Consider the following 16,327-nt stretch of genomic DNA (forward strand, 5'->3'; position numbering starts at 1 on the left):
GTTGTGAGCCAGTATGTGGGTGCTAGAATTAAACCTAGGTCATTTGGAAAAACAGCCACTGTTCTCAACTGCTGAGCCACATCTCCAGCCGCAGCATTTTCTCTCTCTCTTTTTTTTTCCTTCTCTTTTTCCGAGACTGGGTCTCTTTGTAGCATTTACTGTCCTAAAAACTTTCAGTGTAGACCTTGCTGGCCTATCTTTGAACTTAAAAAGATCCACGCAGCTTTGTGTCTAGATGCTGAGATTAAAGGCATGCACCACACCTGGCCAACGTTTTCTTGATTAATGACTGATGTGAGAGGGCTATATAAAAAGGAGGCTAAGCCGGGTGGTGGTAGTGGTGGTGGTGGTGGTGGTGGTGCATACCTTTAATCCCAGCACTCAGGAGGCAGTTTGAGGCCAGCCTGGTCTACAGAATTAGCTCCACAACAGCCAGGACTACTTCATAGAGAAACAGTCTCAAAAAACCAAAAAAGAAAAGAGAAAAACCAAAAAAGAAAAGAAAACAAAACAAAACAAGCTATGGTGAGCAAGCCAGTAAGCAGTGTTTCTCCATGGTCTCTGTTTTAGTTCCAACTTCCAAGTACCTGCCTTGGATTCCTCAGTAATGGACTAAGACCAGGACATGTAAACCAAGTAAACTCTTCCTCAATTTACTTTTGGTCATTTCTTTATCACAGCAACAGAAGCAAACGAAGACATGTACCATGGCACATAAAAACCACAGTAGCTACCCACCCAAATTGCATATAATCAGGTCCCTTTAGCTGAGGTAAGATTCAAGTTAGGTAGGCAACCCTCTGAACAAAACAGAGGGTCTGTTGGTGCTAGCTTTTAATTCCAACACTCAGAAGAGAAAGAGACATCTCAGTGAATTGGCAACCAGCCTGGTCTACACAGGCTATTCCAGACCAGCCAGGGTCATCACACAAATACACAAAATCTAAAGAGAATACTCTCAAAATCTTAGATCAATAAACACAGAACTAAAGCTAAATTCAATGATATATAGCTTCAAACTTTTATTTCCATGTAACTCCCAAACCAAGAATTTATTATCCAGTCCCCTGCTACCTTCTGGATAATAAATTTATGGGTAAAAGACTGAAGTCACTCACTCATCATCTTACCGTACTGCACCAGTGACGGCGACTGTGTTGTTGAGCCCATATCCCAAGAGGAGGTGGTGGTGCTCCCAGACTGGGAGTGTTGAGCTGCCAGCTGGGCCAGGGCCTGTGCGGTTTTGAACTGCTCTAAGAACTGGGAGCCTGTTGTGCTGCCACCTTTGGCTTCCCCGACATCACCAAATCCTTTGCCCAACATGCTCACCTGCACATCAGCAAGACATTAGAGGAGTTCACAGGAGTGTCCTTGCTCAGCTTACACACAGACAGACCAAAAGCCCATAGTTCAAATAAAGAAGGCTACCAAGCAAAGAAGGACAGGAAATAACTATAGTCCCAGCTACTAAAGAGGAGTTTAAGACCAGCCTTGTACAAAACAGTAAGACACTGCCTAAAAAAAAAAAAAAAAAAAAACAAACTACTAGACCAAATATGCTGCATTGTTATGAGCACACATTCTTGTCACAATACTTATATTCAAATTCTGAGTTTGTCTTTTTGGAAAAATTACTCTCATGATACACTGTAAGCACTAAAAAACAAACATCATGTTATTCCTCACTATGTAAAATTGTAGTAGTTCATATATCAGTTACAAAATAAATCTAAGGATAAGCATAATGGTACATGTCTAAAATCATAGTACTCAAAATCATGGCAAGACTCCATCTCATAGAATACAAACAGTAAAATTAAGCACTTGGGAGGAAAGAGGAAATGGGCTTGTAGCCAATTTGAGCTAGACAATGAATGGATAAAGGCCACTGAAAAGGATTACCACCATTCTATCAGCAGAGATAAACCTGGTAAGTGGAGAATATTCCAAACTTCCACATTTTCAGATCAACCAGTGCGTGGAGTTGTCTTACTAAATCCTCCAATAAGTAACAGATAATATGTAAGTGACCTAAGTATATATGTCAGGTGGAATAGTGCACAAAACCTGGAACTGGACCCTAGCACTGCATAAACCAAGCACATGCCTGGAATACTAACACTTGCAAGCTAAGAAGCAGAAGATGAGAAGTTCAAGGTGCTCAGGCATGATGACACATGCCGCTTTAATCCCAGCACTTGGGAAACAGAGGCAAGAGGATCTCTTGAGTTTCAGGCCAGCCAGGTCTATACAATGAGACCGTCTCAAAAACAAAACAAAAATGTCCAAGGTCAACCTCAGCTATAACAGTGAGTTCAGGCCAGCTTGGGCTATGAGACATGGATTCAAAAAAAAGAAAGGGAACTATAAACCTAGTCAAGAGCCAGTGGCCCAGGAAGGCAAAAGAGGGAGAACAGTCGTTTTGGTAATAATATAGGATATAATGTGCCTATCAAATTGTTCTCTGGAGAACTGCATGCACGCTGTCAGTTTTAGTCAGAGAAGTCCCCTGCAATGGGGTGGTCGGAAAGACACGAGAGTAGAAGAGGGCTAGTTAAAGGAAACGGAGCCAGACAAGCGAGGGGGGGGGGGTGCGCGCCTTTGACCTCGGCACTCAGAGTAGGCATCAAGAACCAGCACAGTGAGTGCCAACACAGCCAGGCTAAAGAGAACGAGCCTGTCTCAAAGAAGGGGGGGCTGGGCATGGTGGGTACACCTTTAATCTTAGCAGGAGGAACTCAGTGAGTTTCAGGACTGTCAGGTCTACATAGGGAGTTCCAGTATGGCCAGATCATGCCTCAAAGAAAAAAGGAAGAAGGTAAGGAAGAGGGGGCAAGAACAAGGAAGGAAACAAATATGACCAAAACTAATTATATGTATGAAAATGTCAAAGTCTACTATGTAAACTGATATATACTAGTAACACATTTAAAAACAAAATCAATTTTCATTGAAAAACTCAATCAAAACAAAACTAACCAACTGGAACCTCATTTGAATGTTATTAACTAGCAAAGAAAAAGGGAAGTTACAGGACCATCTCAAATTTTACAGTAGACAATCAACAAGTCCATATGACTTAGACTGTTTTCTGTATGTATAATGAATGCATAATATAGTGCTCCTTTTTTTTCTTAAACTCTATTTTTATTCCATGTGTATTGATTGCTGTTTTGCCTGCATGTATGTCAGATCTCTTAGAACTGGAGTTACAGACAGGTGTGAGCTGCCATTCGGGTGCTGGGAATTGAACTGGGTCCTCTGGAAGAGAAGTCAGTGCTCTTAACCACTAAGCCAGTTCTCCCGTTCTCATACAATTTATTCTGAACAATTCTCTCTAAACCACACAGCAAAGCCAACCAACCACTGACAGAACCCTCTGAGATGACAAGAAAAAATAAAATTGTCCTCCATTAAGTTAATTTAGTCAGGTGTTTTGTCAAAGCTTAAATGAATGATTAACATACAAGGAAAGACTTTTTTCCAACTTTATCTCAAGATTATGCAAGCAAAATGTCAGAAGTTGGGCTGCTGAGATGGCTCCACTGGTAAGCGCTTACTGTGGCAAGCCTAATGACTTGAGTTTGATCCCCAGGACTCTCATGGACGCCACAGTTGTTCTCTTATTTCCACATGTGCTCGCACAGATACAATGGCATGTGTGCACATGCAAACTCACAATAAATGAATGCAGTTTTTAATTAGAAAAACCTTCAGAAATGTATTTGAAAATAAGAAACTGTGGGAAAGAGATAGCTCCACACAACCAATTATCAAAATCTTCCGAAAAAAATAATTATTTTAATTTTAGTTACAAGCGTTTGTACATAAGTGAATGCCGTCTCTGTGGGAGTCCACAGAAGCTAAGAAAGAGCATCTGAACTCTTGGAGCTGGAGTTACAGGAACTTGTCAGTTGCCCATTGTAGGTGCTATGAACTGAACTCTGAATCCTGAGAAAGAGTAGCAAGCACTTTGCCTACTAAATCATGGCTCCAGCCTTCTATCAAACATTCAAGTACAAAGCATCAAAAACACAGAAGAATGCCTGGCAAGTGTCACATCTGTAATTACAGCACTCTCATAGCAGAGGCAGTAGGATTTAAAATGAGGTTCAGGATCATCCTGGGGTGTATGTATATGTACGTATGTATATATATATATATATATATATATATAAAAATTGTGTGTGTGTTGTAAGATGGTAACTGTCTAAGAAAAATGAATTAAAAACGAAGTATGTGTATGTAGACCTTTAAAAAAAAACAAAAACAAAAATTCCAGTTTTAAGTACTTTTAACACTCCATTTTCTGCCCTCTTCAGATACCAGCACATACAGAAAATAAACGCCTATGATACAAGATCTATTAATTTTTTGTTTTGTTTTTGTTTTATATTTTAAGATAGGGTCTCTCTGTATAGTCTTGACAGTTCTGGAACTCACTCTGTATAGCAGGCTGGTTTCAAACTCAAGAGATCCACCTGCCTCTGCCTCCCACACTAAAGGCGTGCACTACTACTGCCTAGTTAAGATTAAATTTTAAGGAAAATTGATCCTTTAACATTTATTCTCAATGAAAAATAATGAGGCTAGATTGCTTGCCAAGCATGTACAAGCACTGGATTTTATCCTCAGCATCATATAAAACAGGCATGTGCCTGTAATCCCATTCCCCAGGAGGTACAGACAAAAGACCACCGTCCACTATACAATTGAGTCTGAGGTCAGTCATTAAAAACCATGCCAAGCCGGGTGGTGGTGGCGCACACCTGTAATCCCAGCACTCCGGAGGCAGAGCCAGGCAGATCTCTGTGATTTCGAGGCCAGCCTGGGCTACAGAGTGAGTTCCAGGAAAGGCGCAAAGCTACACAGAGAAACTCTGTCTCAAAAAACAAAACAAAACAAACAACCATGCAACAGTAAGTAAGTAAAAATTTAACAGCAACAATGAAAGAAAAGAAATCAGGGAAGGCATGGTGAACACGCCTCTAATCCTAGCCTTCAGGAAGCAGAACTGTTTCAAGTTCAAAGTTCGAATCCATCTGGGCTAGGCAGTGAGTTTTAGGCCAGTCAGAGCTACATAAAGAGAAGCTGGTTCAAAAACAAAGAACAATCAACGTATCTATTACCTTACTCATTTTTCTAAGGTCTAACAAGATAGGACAAGCAAACACTAACATTTCCAGTTAAAGGCAAAGTAGAGACTATACATATACTAAGGGTCAGATCTGGAAAGACCTTAGGTTTTTGGAAGTCTAGTCTACAAATGTATAATGTAAGTAAAGATATGAGGGGATTTTCTAGAAATTGGAAATGGCTACAATGTTATCTGTTTAGTGAGGATTGCAAAAAGGATACAAAGTTGTTGAGAGGTTTAACACCACTGACTTTCTTTTGAGGGAGTAAGAGGACGACAGCGTTCAGCACTATAAATATCTAATGAATGATATTATCTCATTCCATAACACAGTGCAGCCAAGTTCTCCTAGAGCTAGACACTTACTACTCAATATCATCTCTATCTGTGAGGCTGTTTTTTATAGGAGACAAAGAGGCTTTTTCCTGCTATAAATGATGGCTACCTTTGAAAATGTTATAAAAGCTCACTGTTTGGGGACAAATCCAAAATGCATACAAACAGATCACAGCAAAAATAAAAATTTATTCTAAATTCCAATTTTCAAACTGAAACTATATTGTCCTTCAACCTAAAAAAATCAAAAGAATCAAAGTTTCCTAAGTAGGGTGATTTTGAGTAGTACAATAATCAACTTCCTTATCCTCAACCCTTCTGGGGAAAAAGAACATGTTAAGTTACTTTTCTATTCTTCTGTCAACTCATCTCATAAGGAAAATAACTTCAAAAGAACCAATGTATTTTTTTTTGTTTTACTTCTCTATTGAGAGAGTGAGGTTCTATGACATTGTTTCTCTATATAGTTGTGGTTGTCCTGGAACTGGATGTATATATACACCAGGTTGGCCTTGAACTCAGAGATCCACCTGCCTCTGCCTCCCAAGTGCTGATTAAAGGTGTGCACCACCACCACCCAGCCTATTTCGATTTTGACCAGCCCCTTTCTGTCTATAAAAGCACCCTTTCTCAAGGAAACATGATATACCTGTGGAGAAGAGGAGCACCATAAACTGAAAGCATGACTGAGTTCTACTGCTGAATCTAAGGGCAGCCTGCCTACTCAGACTGTCTCAAAAAGCCAAACGAACCCAGAAACTTCTGCTCGAAATGTTTATTCCATTTTAGGAAATGAAGTACTGTATGATCTGAGAACTGAAAATAAGCCAAGCAACTGTGAATGGTGCTCATGTTTGTAATGCCCTGACAGATCTCTGCTTGGCCTACAAAATGAGACTGTATATTAAAGTACTTGACAAAGGAATGACTATGTGTATGTATTTGCTAAGGTTAGTATGATGGTTTACTCCCTACTTACCATACTATGATGAGAAAATGTATTCCCTGAAGCAGGCTGTGATATGGCATTCTGCTTCGAATTACTGAACACCAGAGGCTGGGCCAGGGAAGGAGCCTGAGATGGATCCAGATTAGATGAATCATTCTCCATTGAAGATGGTGTCTTCCCCAACAGAACAGCAAGGTCAATTCTAGTTTGGGAGAGAAAGTGATCTTTATGAATAAGGACTGATTGTTCTAACATTCCTTGCACGTAACTTGGACCATGGTTACATCAACATGAAGGGTATTTTTTGATGCTACAGTCTCATAATATGTTATGTTAACCAAAATAACTGAGGTATAAGAGCCACTACAGCATTCAGGGAAATCCTACTGATGCTTCCAATAACAATAGTTAAATATTTAATTTGATGATAGCATTAATTTAACTTAATGAAATAGCAAATTTGGGGTTTTTTTTTCTCCTTTTGAAACAGGGTCACTATGTAGCCAAGGCTTGTCTCGTATTTATGATTCTCCTGCCTCAATATCCCAAATTCTGGGATTATAAGTATGGACCATGATATAGTTAGCTGAGTTTTTATTGTTGTTGTTTTGTTTAGATTAGGTCTCATTATGTAGCTCTAGCTGGCCTCGAACTCCGAACTCCAGTGCTTCACTTCACTCAGCATTTTCAATTAACCAAAGGTGACAAATTAAAGGAAGTCCCTGTGGTAGACCAGCCTCAGTGCTGTACGCCTAAGTGTATAAACAACGTAATTGCACTCCCAGTTGCCTGGTCTACAGAGCAAGTTCCAGGACAGTCAAAGCTACACAGAGAAACCTTGGCTCAAAAAAAAGAAAGAAGAAAAAAAAAAAAAATCAAGATTCTATCCTTGGATATAAGAAGCTTCTTTCTAAAGTAGTGACTCAGGATAGGGCGTAGTGTAAGGATAGGTGTGATCACTAGAAAACAAAACTGAAAAACAAACTATTCAGCTTCTCCCAGTTCTACCCATGTCCAAGGGAGGAGAATGAGCCATTAAGTAAAATACCAATGGCAACTGGTTTAGCAAATTCTGCTTACATTACCTAAACACCTTTAATCCCAGCACTTGGGAGGAAGAGACAGGTGGATCTCTTTGAGTTCAAGGCCAGCCTGGTCTACAGAGCGATCCAGGACCGGCACCAAAGCTACACAGAGAAACCTTGTCTTGAAAAAAATTTTTAAAAAACCGTCAAAAATGAAGAGAGCTTCTAGAAGCCTGAAGAAAATATGAAATGCTTATTTGCCCCACTAGACACACAGACACACACAAGTAAGTATACACACTCATTCTCTCTTTCACTGCCCTGTGTAGTATTTCTGCATTTGGCTATTTCTGAGATTATAACAACTCAGTAATAAGTAAAAAAAAAAAAAAAAAAAAAAAAATTTTTTTACTGAGTTTTAGTGAGTTGACTCATTACAGTGAATTATCAAACCTGAGGAAGACCATGGGAACCTCTGAGTTTGTAATTGGCAGGTAGACTACTGAGACTCAGAGGTAGGGCAGTCTTAAAGGGAGTTCATCTCAGTTTTTTGGTCTATTATCAACTCTGGCTAGATACAAACTGAAACTGCTGAGCACTGAACATAGACTTGCACAATTGTTAGGAATAATAACATGAATACATACATTTGGTTACAGAAAAAAATACAGTATTACTTCTGGTGATGACAGTCATGTGGTATTTTGTTTTTGTTCTGACAAATAAACACTAGGGAAGTGGAGACAGGACCTTGACCCTCATTTGGTCTGAGGATTCACAGAGGTAAAAAGTTTCTAGTGTCTGTTGCTCTGCTTCTCTGATCTTTCAGTTCCCACCCTCGATATTTAACTCTGGGTTGTTTTTTTTGTTGTTGTTGTTTTGTTTTTTAAAAGATTTGTTTATTATGTATACAGCATGTATGCCTGCAGGCCAGAAGAGGGCACCAGATCTCATTACAGATGGTTGGGAGCCACCATGTGGTTGCTGGGAATTGAACTCAGGACCTCTGGAAGAGCAGTCAGTGCTCTTAACCTGTGAGCCATCTCTCCAGCCCCCTAAAACTCTGGGTTTTTATTGTTAAGACTAATAAGAATCCCGATTCAGAAGACATTCCTAACATCCTATTCCTCTTATACTTCTCTCTTTTTTAATTAATTCATTTCACTTACATGTATTGACATTTTGTCGCAAGTATGTCTTTACACCATAGACCTGGTGCCCACAGAAGCCAGAGAGGGCTTCAGATCCCCTGGAACTAGAATTTTCATGTGGGTGCTGGGAATTGAATCCAGGCCCTCAAGTGCTTGTAACCAATGAGCCATCTCTCTCTCCAGCCCTGTTATACTGTTTTGTTGTTGTTGCAGTTTTGGAGACAGGGTTTCTCTATGTAGTCCTAACTGTCCTAGAACTCCCTCTGTGGACCAGGATGGTTTTAAACTCAGACCTCTGCCTACCTCTGCCTCCCAAGTACTAGGATTGAAGGCATGCACCACCATGCCTAGACATCTTAGTATTTTCAAACTATGGGTGGTTGAGTACATGGATGCAGAACCCACAAATACAGAGGTTGGATTGTTCTTAATGAACTGAGAGATAAAGATCATTATTATAAACAGAGTTGCAAAATTCAAAAGCACATTTAAAAACAAATTTCCTTAGCTCTTATTTCCCTAGCTTAGGTCAAAACAAGTTACATATTCAATGCTGGTTACAAGACTGACCTATGTAATTAAAAAACTATTTTAGGGGGGCTCGAGAGAGGGCTCAATGGTTAAGAGCACTGGCTGCTTTTCCAGAGGACTCGAGGACCTGAGTTCAATACCCAGCAACCACATGGTGGCTCACAACCATCCTCTGTAAGAGGATTTGATGCCTTCTTCAGTCATGCAGGCATACATGTAGAGCACTCATACATAAAATATAGATAAATAAATAAAAATTAAAAAAAAAAAAAAACTATTTTAGGGTAGAGGCTATAAAGATGGCTTACGCCGGGCGTTCGTGAGGCACGCCTGTAATCCCAGCACTCGGGAGGCAGAGCCAGGCGGATCTGTGAGTTCAAGGCCAGCCTGGTCTACCTATCGAGATCCAGGAAAGGTGCAAAGCTACACAGAGAAACCCTGTCTCAAAAAAAACCCAAAAAACAAAACAAAACAAAACCAAAAAACAAACAAACAAACAAAAAAGAGATGGCTCAGTAGTTAAGTAAGAGCAACTGATGCTCTTACAGAGGACTCAAGTTCATGTTACTGCACCCATATCTTGCAGCTCAAAACCACTTATAGCTCCAGCTATAGGCTCCCCTATAGATCTGATACCCACTTCTGGCATCTACAAGCACCTATACATGTGGCATACGCGCATAAAGATAAAATTAACTATTTTAGGGATGAACAAAATTTGATACTACTGCATATGAACTTCTATTTAGTACACTAAAAACTGTTTTAAATCCCTCAATCAAAAGGAACCTATGTGTTTTTAAAAGGTACTTAATTTTATTACACACTTGCCTCTGACCAGCAGTGATTGTCACATTCTCCGCAGGCAGAGGCACCGAAGACACATTAGAGGCAGTAAAGATCTTGGTCTCAGAAAGCTGCAAAGGGAGGAATCGGTTACTTCTGGTGTTAGAGAGGTTAAAGAGAGAAATTCGCCACAGGTAAGGTAAATTCAATACCAAGAAAAAGGGAAAAACACTATGAAACAAACTATCTACCCTGATGAATCCTGAATGGGTTGATATCAAGAGTGCTTGACAGTTTTATACAAGCAAATAATAGAAGGAAGGAATGCAATAACATAATAGAGTCATATCATATACACACTTAATTCACAGGAGGGATATCTCTGTGCTAGTCATATGTATTAAGGAAATATTTTCACATTACAAATCCCAAATCCTACCTCTACCCAAATTACATTTATCTTCCACCATTTTTCTCTCTCAATGAAAGGAAAAGCATGAGCAAGATGAAGAAAGAAATAACTTTAATTCCTGGCTATTAAGAAGTTCAGGTCCAAATATTGGTCAAGTAATGTGTTTTCAGGAATTTTAACTATAGTCAACTTTTGCATTAATATTGACTACATTACACTTCTAAGGCATCTTATGAGGTCATCAATTACAGGGATAACTCCTCCTCTTAAATAAGAGTTGACTTAGGTTTCTTTTAATTATTTAAAATCTCTTCTCTAATTAAGAGAAAACCCAGTTTCCCAAATATAATTCTTACTAACATAAACCAAATTTCAGAAAGTAGAACTTGTTCATATTCACAGAGCAGTTTAGCTCAGCTATAAAGGCAGGCAGATCTCTGTGAATTCAAGCAAGCCTGGTTTACAGAGCGAGTTCCTGGACAGCTATGGCTACACAGAGAAACCTTGTCTCGAAAAATCAAAAAAAGAAAATCATTACCCTTTGATGCTGTTAACACTGGAATTTTAGAAACCTAAGACTGAAAATCAAAACAATTTGACAAAGCTATTTTACCTACCTATATAAAGGAAAGCAGATTTAAAATATTAAAGTAAGTTTATCTATAATCATTGAAAACCACAATTCAGTTTGTGACCAGGAAAAGTAAAATTTTTTTGCTTAGGCAAAACTGAGGAAAATTCTTTACAAACCACTCATCTATGAATTTTCCAAGGTGAGTCAAGATGGCAGATAGCCAACTGGATAGTCATTTCAATTGCAGAATTAAGCATCAGGTAAATAAAAGCTTCATAGCCAACTGGATTATATGCTTGAAGCTTAGGTACCATAACTTTCTCTGAATCCACTACCAATTCATTATAGGACTTAATACCAAATAATACACCGGCTCCAAGTAGAGTTCTATGCCATTAACAGCTGTTACTCAATGTAGTACCTACTTTCTGTCTAACTAAAAATAATTTTTTTGCAGTGATGGGATTTGAATGCAAGATCTCACACATACTATGCAAGCATTCTACTTCTTAGCTTGTTCCCAGTCCTAATTCCATTGTGTATAGCCTTACCCAACCACTCTATCTTTCTGGGTCAATCTGAGAATCAGGTATTGGACTTACACACCTGAACTTGCCCTTTCCATAGTGTGGTTCCAGAGTCCTGTCCATGCCCAGTCTCCTTCATATAACATATGAGAAATGTTCTGGCTCAGAACACTATTTTGGATGTAAAAGTTTTAGGTCAGAATCTTAGCAGTGCATTTTGAAAGGTAGAAATATATCCATTTTCTATCCCTAAACATAACTTAGGGATAGAATACATTAGATAAGGAACAGACCAGGAATACCTACATCTTCATTCCAATCTTCAGTTCCCCACTCTTCTGTTGCAGTTCTCCATGCACCTAGGAATTTAAAAAAAAAAAAAAAAAAAAAAGGCAAAATAAAATTGTCATTATAAAACATGTTCAGATAACACTCCTATATTAACATTTTGACAAGCAATAGTATGATTAGAATTAGCAATCAGAAAGAATTTGTTGACTTTAGAGGTAGGGAAAGACTATTTACAAACACCAAAGTAAAAAGGCTTTAATAAGATTATGATTTCATAGCCCCTTTCAGTTGGGTTACAGAGCTGTAATAGGAATGGAAGAGACAGATAAAAGGACATAATATAAACATACACACACACATCTAAAACCCTTTCCTACCTCCTTCCCACCAAGATTCAAATGCCATGCAGTATCTTTAAGGACCTCGGATTTGTCTTAACGGTTACTTAATGAGATGGTTGCAACTAATTCAAAGCATAACATGCAAGCTACATCTATTTATTTGTATAAAAACAACAACAACAAAAACCTCAAGGTATTCTGAAAAGAAATGAACCTAGTGGTAGAGAACTATAAAAAGCTGCATATGTATAGTGAAAGGGGAATGAGTAGGTTTGCAAGATGAACAGAAGACAGACAAAAAATACTTATTTGCTACTAGAAATGAACAAAAACAACATAATCAGGACAAGTTGGGTTCTTAAGTCTTACTGGTTTAAAAAAGGTAACTATAGGTAACTCTGTGTAGACTTGCTCCTTTTGGAGATACAAGACAAAATTAAAACCAAATATGTACAACAGCTATTTTCCTAATCCTACTTATAGAGAAGATAGAATTTGTCCTGCCAAGCTCATTGTACATTTTCCTTTTCTTTTAAGCTGGAACAATTTACACAGAAAATTTCTATGCACCATCAAACAACTCTTTTACCTGGCACCTTTGCGTATGTGTGTGTGTGAGGCATGCATGATCACGGGTGCTGGTAGGTTTTCAGATCAATGTGGAAGCTAGAAGTTGATTTCAGATATCTTCCTCTATCACTTTGTTTTACTGAGGCAAGGTTTCTGGCTTAACCTGAAGCTGATCTCGTTTAGTTGGGCTGCCAATTTGCACTGGGGATCCCATATGTTCCTCCCAAGTTCTGAGTTATATGCAGGCCTCTACATCAACCTGACTTTTAAGTAGGTGCTAGGAATCCAAACTCCATTTAGCATGCTTGGACAGCAAGAGCTTTATCCATTCTAACACAATCCTCACAATTTTTGTCTCATACATACATATAATCTGAAAAAGAATGTATCATAAGACTAGTGTAAGAATTTATCTATAACAGAAACTAGAACCTGTCCTAATTTTTTTTTTTTTTTTAAATTCTAGAACCCAGAATACATGAAGTCTTGAAGCCTATCTAAAAAAAGCCTCTATAAGAATTAACAAGTGATTGCTGGGCATGGTAGCATATTCCTTCAATCCCAGAACTCAGGAGGCTGAGAATCTTTTTAAGTTCCAGGGTGGCCTATTCTACATAGCAAATTCCAGGCCAGCCCAGGTTGCATAGTGAGACCTTATCTCAATAAGATAAAAATTTACAAGTGAAAATGAAAGAATTAACAAATGGCTGAGTCTATCTACTCCTAGTACTTTCAAGGTGAGGCAAAAATATTCAAAACTTGAGTATGTGGGGCAAGGAAAGATGGCTCAGAAGACAGTCTTTCGATGGAAGCGTAATAGCCTGAGTTCAATTCCCAGCATCCACATAGAAATTGGGTACAGGGTTGGCATTTGGTTCAATGGGAGCATGGCTGCTTAGCAGCACAAAAACAAAACCAAGCACAATGACATGAGACTAATGCCAGCACCAGGAAGGCAGGAAGAGGAGACTCACTAGAGCTTGTTGGACCATCTAGTCTATCTGAATTGGGGAGCTTCAGGTGCAGTCAGAGAACAAGACGGCAACAGAATGAAGAAAATACGCAACACTGACCTCCACGTTTCATGTGCATGCATATACACATGCAGATAGACATGATCTTGTGTACACACACACACACACACACACACACACACACACACACACACACGAGTTTGAGACCAATCTAGTCTACACAGTAAAGTCCTACCTCATTAAAGGGAAAAAAGGTAAAAAGAAATATTCTAATATCTACAAAAAAAATCTAAAAATATGAAAACATTTAATAATGGAAACTGTCTTTTATAGGGAAATACAAATCACAAATCTTATCTTCTCACTCTTATGGTTCTTTTCTTTCCCCACATTGATCATCCTGGCTAAATGGAAACCCAAATGAGTTAGCACTTAATATAATCTTGGAGTTAGAACTAACCATAAAGTTACCTAACTTGGTCTCTTTGTGTAAGAGTTTTCTTTCTGCACTTTGGTGACTTGAACTGTGATAGGAAAGTGTATGAATACTTGGGCTTGATGCTTCCTGTACTGGAAGGATGGTCATGGATAAGGAAGCCAGGAACAGTAAGATGGAAATGTTCTACAAAGATTAGGGCTAGCATACCCACAGCACAAAGCTTGGTCAATGTAAATGAATATATTTTGGAGAGGGAAAAGTGGGCACAAAAGATGAAAGGCAAAGGCAGGAAGAAAAAAATAGAAAAGACAGAAAAATGACATATCCACAGATATTTCAGTTCATAAAAATCTTAAAAATATCCGGGGCAATTAGGCGCCTGGATGTATCATACCAGGAGCAGTCTCAAATTTTCGGGGATAATTTGACCCCTCAACCCCAATGAAATCAAGTCCTGAAACAAAAAAGAAAAGAAAAGAAAAAACAACCAGTGAAATTTTGCTTGTGAATGAGAACATCTGCCCCCAATACACAATCCCCATTGTACCTGTGGATATTTTAAGGGTAGGTTTGAATTATTTCTTAAATTAAAAAAAGGAATTTGAAGTTTGCTCTATGAAAACATAAAAGAAATCATGCATAAAGGTATGTTACATCATGAAGTTGACAACAGGAGCTTACAAAGCTACCACCAATCCTTTCACACCAAGATGACAGTGGCATTATCTATCATTTCATTCTAGCCCGCATAATTGATTTGTGACTCCAGACTTCGAAAATGTGCTCTTTTCTAATCATTACAACAGTCCTTATTTTCCAACCAGCTTCTTATTTTAAGACAGCTACGGATAAAGATTGGGAATCACCTCTCCCTACCTCTGGTTAAAGACTGGAAATCACCTCCCCTTGACCCCGACACATAGAGAGAGAGAGAGAGACACACACACACACACACACACACACACACACACACACACACAAACACACAGAGTAAAATCAGAATGATAACATGTCAACAAGCCTAAAATTCAATCCTCTGTTAAACCCAGACCTATTTTGCTTTTCTTTTTGAGATAGGGTTCTCTGTATAGCCCTGTCTGCATGGAACACCCTTTGTAAAGGAGGCTGGCCTCAAACTCCACCTGCCTCTGCTCCCCTCCCAAGTGCTGGGTCTAATGGCATGTGCCACCATCACAGGGCCAGACCTCTTCATAAGAGGAAAACCCACAAGCTCTAATGTGCCAGCTCAGACAGGAAGTTAGATGGTATCACAAAAAAGAAAGCACTTTAAGCTCTTGCTTAGCATGCACACGGCCTCGGTTCAATCCTCAGGACCAAAACACTCTTAAGATTCTGGGGCTGCTCTCATTAAAACAGCATATTATAGTTTACCACTGAACATAACTTGGTGTATCCCATAAGCCTAAACATATCCTTACACATTTATAGGATACCTCTGTTCAGGTACAAAAGTCAGCCAAAAAAATGTTGGTTTTTTTCAAATCCTATGAACACTCTACCAAGTGGCAAATACTAATAAGACTACCTAATGAAAAACTAGAAGTCCAGTGAGACTCTTCTTGATAAAATACAAAAAAAAAAAAAAAAAAAGGACATTCCCAACTGGACACTCTGGTATGATTTCAATCTCAGCACTCAGGAGGCAGGGGCAACAAAGCAATAGTGCTGACTCTGACTCTGGGCCCTGCTGATCTTGACAATTAGTATCTTATCGGTTTGAGATGATAGTTTCATCTTTTGAGTAAATTATACTCATACTAACATAGAACACTAAAGGAAATACACCCAGAGCTAAAAAGAGCCATATGGGATAATGCAAAGAGCAAAAAGTTTAGATTAAATAGTTCTGAATTCAAATACAAGTAAATTCATAATCTCTTTTTCAATCTTAAGCTTTATCATTAAGATGGTGATGATATTATTTTAAAGCCAGGTACAGTATATGCACCTACATATATAACTAACTCCTGGACAGGTGAAGGCAGGAAGACCAGGAGTTCATTCAAAGTCCTCCTCAGTTACATAGTTAGTTTAAGGCATATGAGACCTAGCCTCATCAACAACTAAATGTACAGAATTTCCTTAAAAGAGGATTGATTTCAGGTTAGGTGAAATGACACAAATCTATCACTCCAGCACTTGGGAAGCTAAGCCAAAAAAGACTGAGTTCCAAGCTGGCTTGCAAGTATGTTAAAAACAAAACAGTAACAAGGTAGGGGAAGTGCAACACACTGGCTACTTCATAAAATAGTGATCAAGTAGC

At 38.7% G+C, this 16,327-nt stretch overlaps 1 protein-coding gene across 42 annotated transcripts in view; it reads right to left on the bottom strand.

The window, feature by feature from the left end:
* The window catches only part of Ubap2l (ubiquitin associated protein 2 like), a 53,990-nt gene that overhangs the window by 22,709 nt on the left and 14,954 nt on the right, over positions 1 to 16,327 (bottom strand). For 24 of the 42 annotated variants that reach the window (XM_036189570.1, XM_036189569.1, XM_036189566.1 and 21 more), the window contains exons 9-12: positions 11,735 to 11,787; positions 9,961 to 10,046; positions 6,453 to 6,624; positions 1,131 to 1,329 (exon numbers count right to left, since the gene is read on the bottom strand). In XM_036189570.1, the coding sequence (XP_036045463.1) occupies positions 1,131 to 1,329; positions 6,453 to 6,624; positions 9,961 to 10,046; positions 11,735 to 11,787 (510 nt within the window). Of the gene's footprint in view, positions 1 to 1,118; positions 1,330 to 6,452; positions 6,625 to 9,960; positions 10,047 to 11,734; positions 11,788 to 14,437; positions 14,498 to 16,327 lie in introns of all 42 variants that reach the window. The other 18 variants (XM_036189546.1, XM_036189556.1, XM_036189537.1 and 15 more) reach the window with 3 other exon arrangements.

This window comes from Onychomys torridus, chromosome 6, assembly GCF_903995425.1.
Source record: "Onychomys torridus chromosome 6, mOncTor1.1, whole genome shotgun sequence".
NCBI lineage: Eukaryota > Metazoa > Chordata > Mammalia > Rodentia > Cricetidae > Onychomys > Onychomys torridus.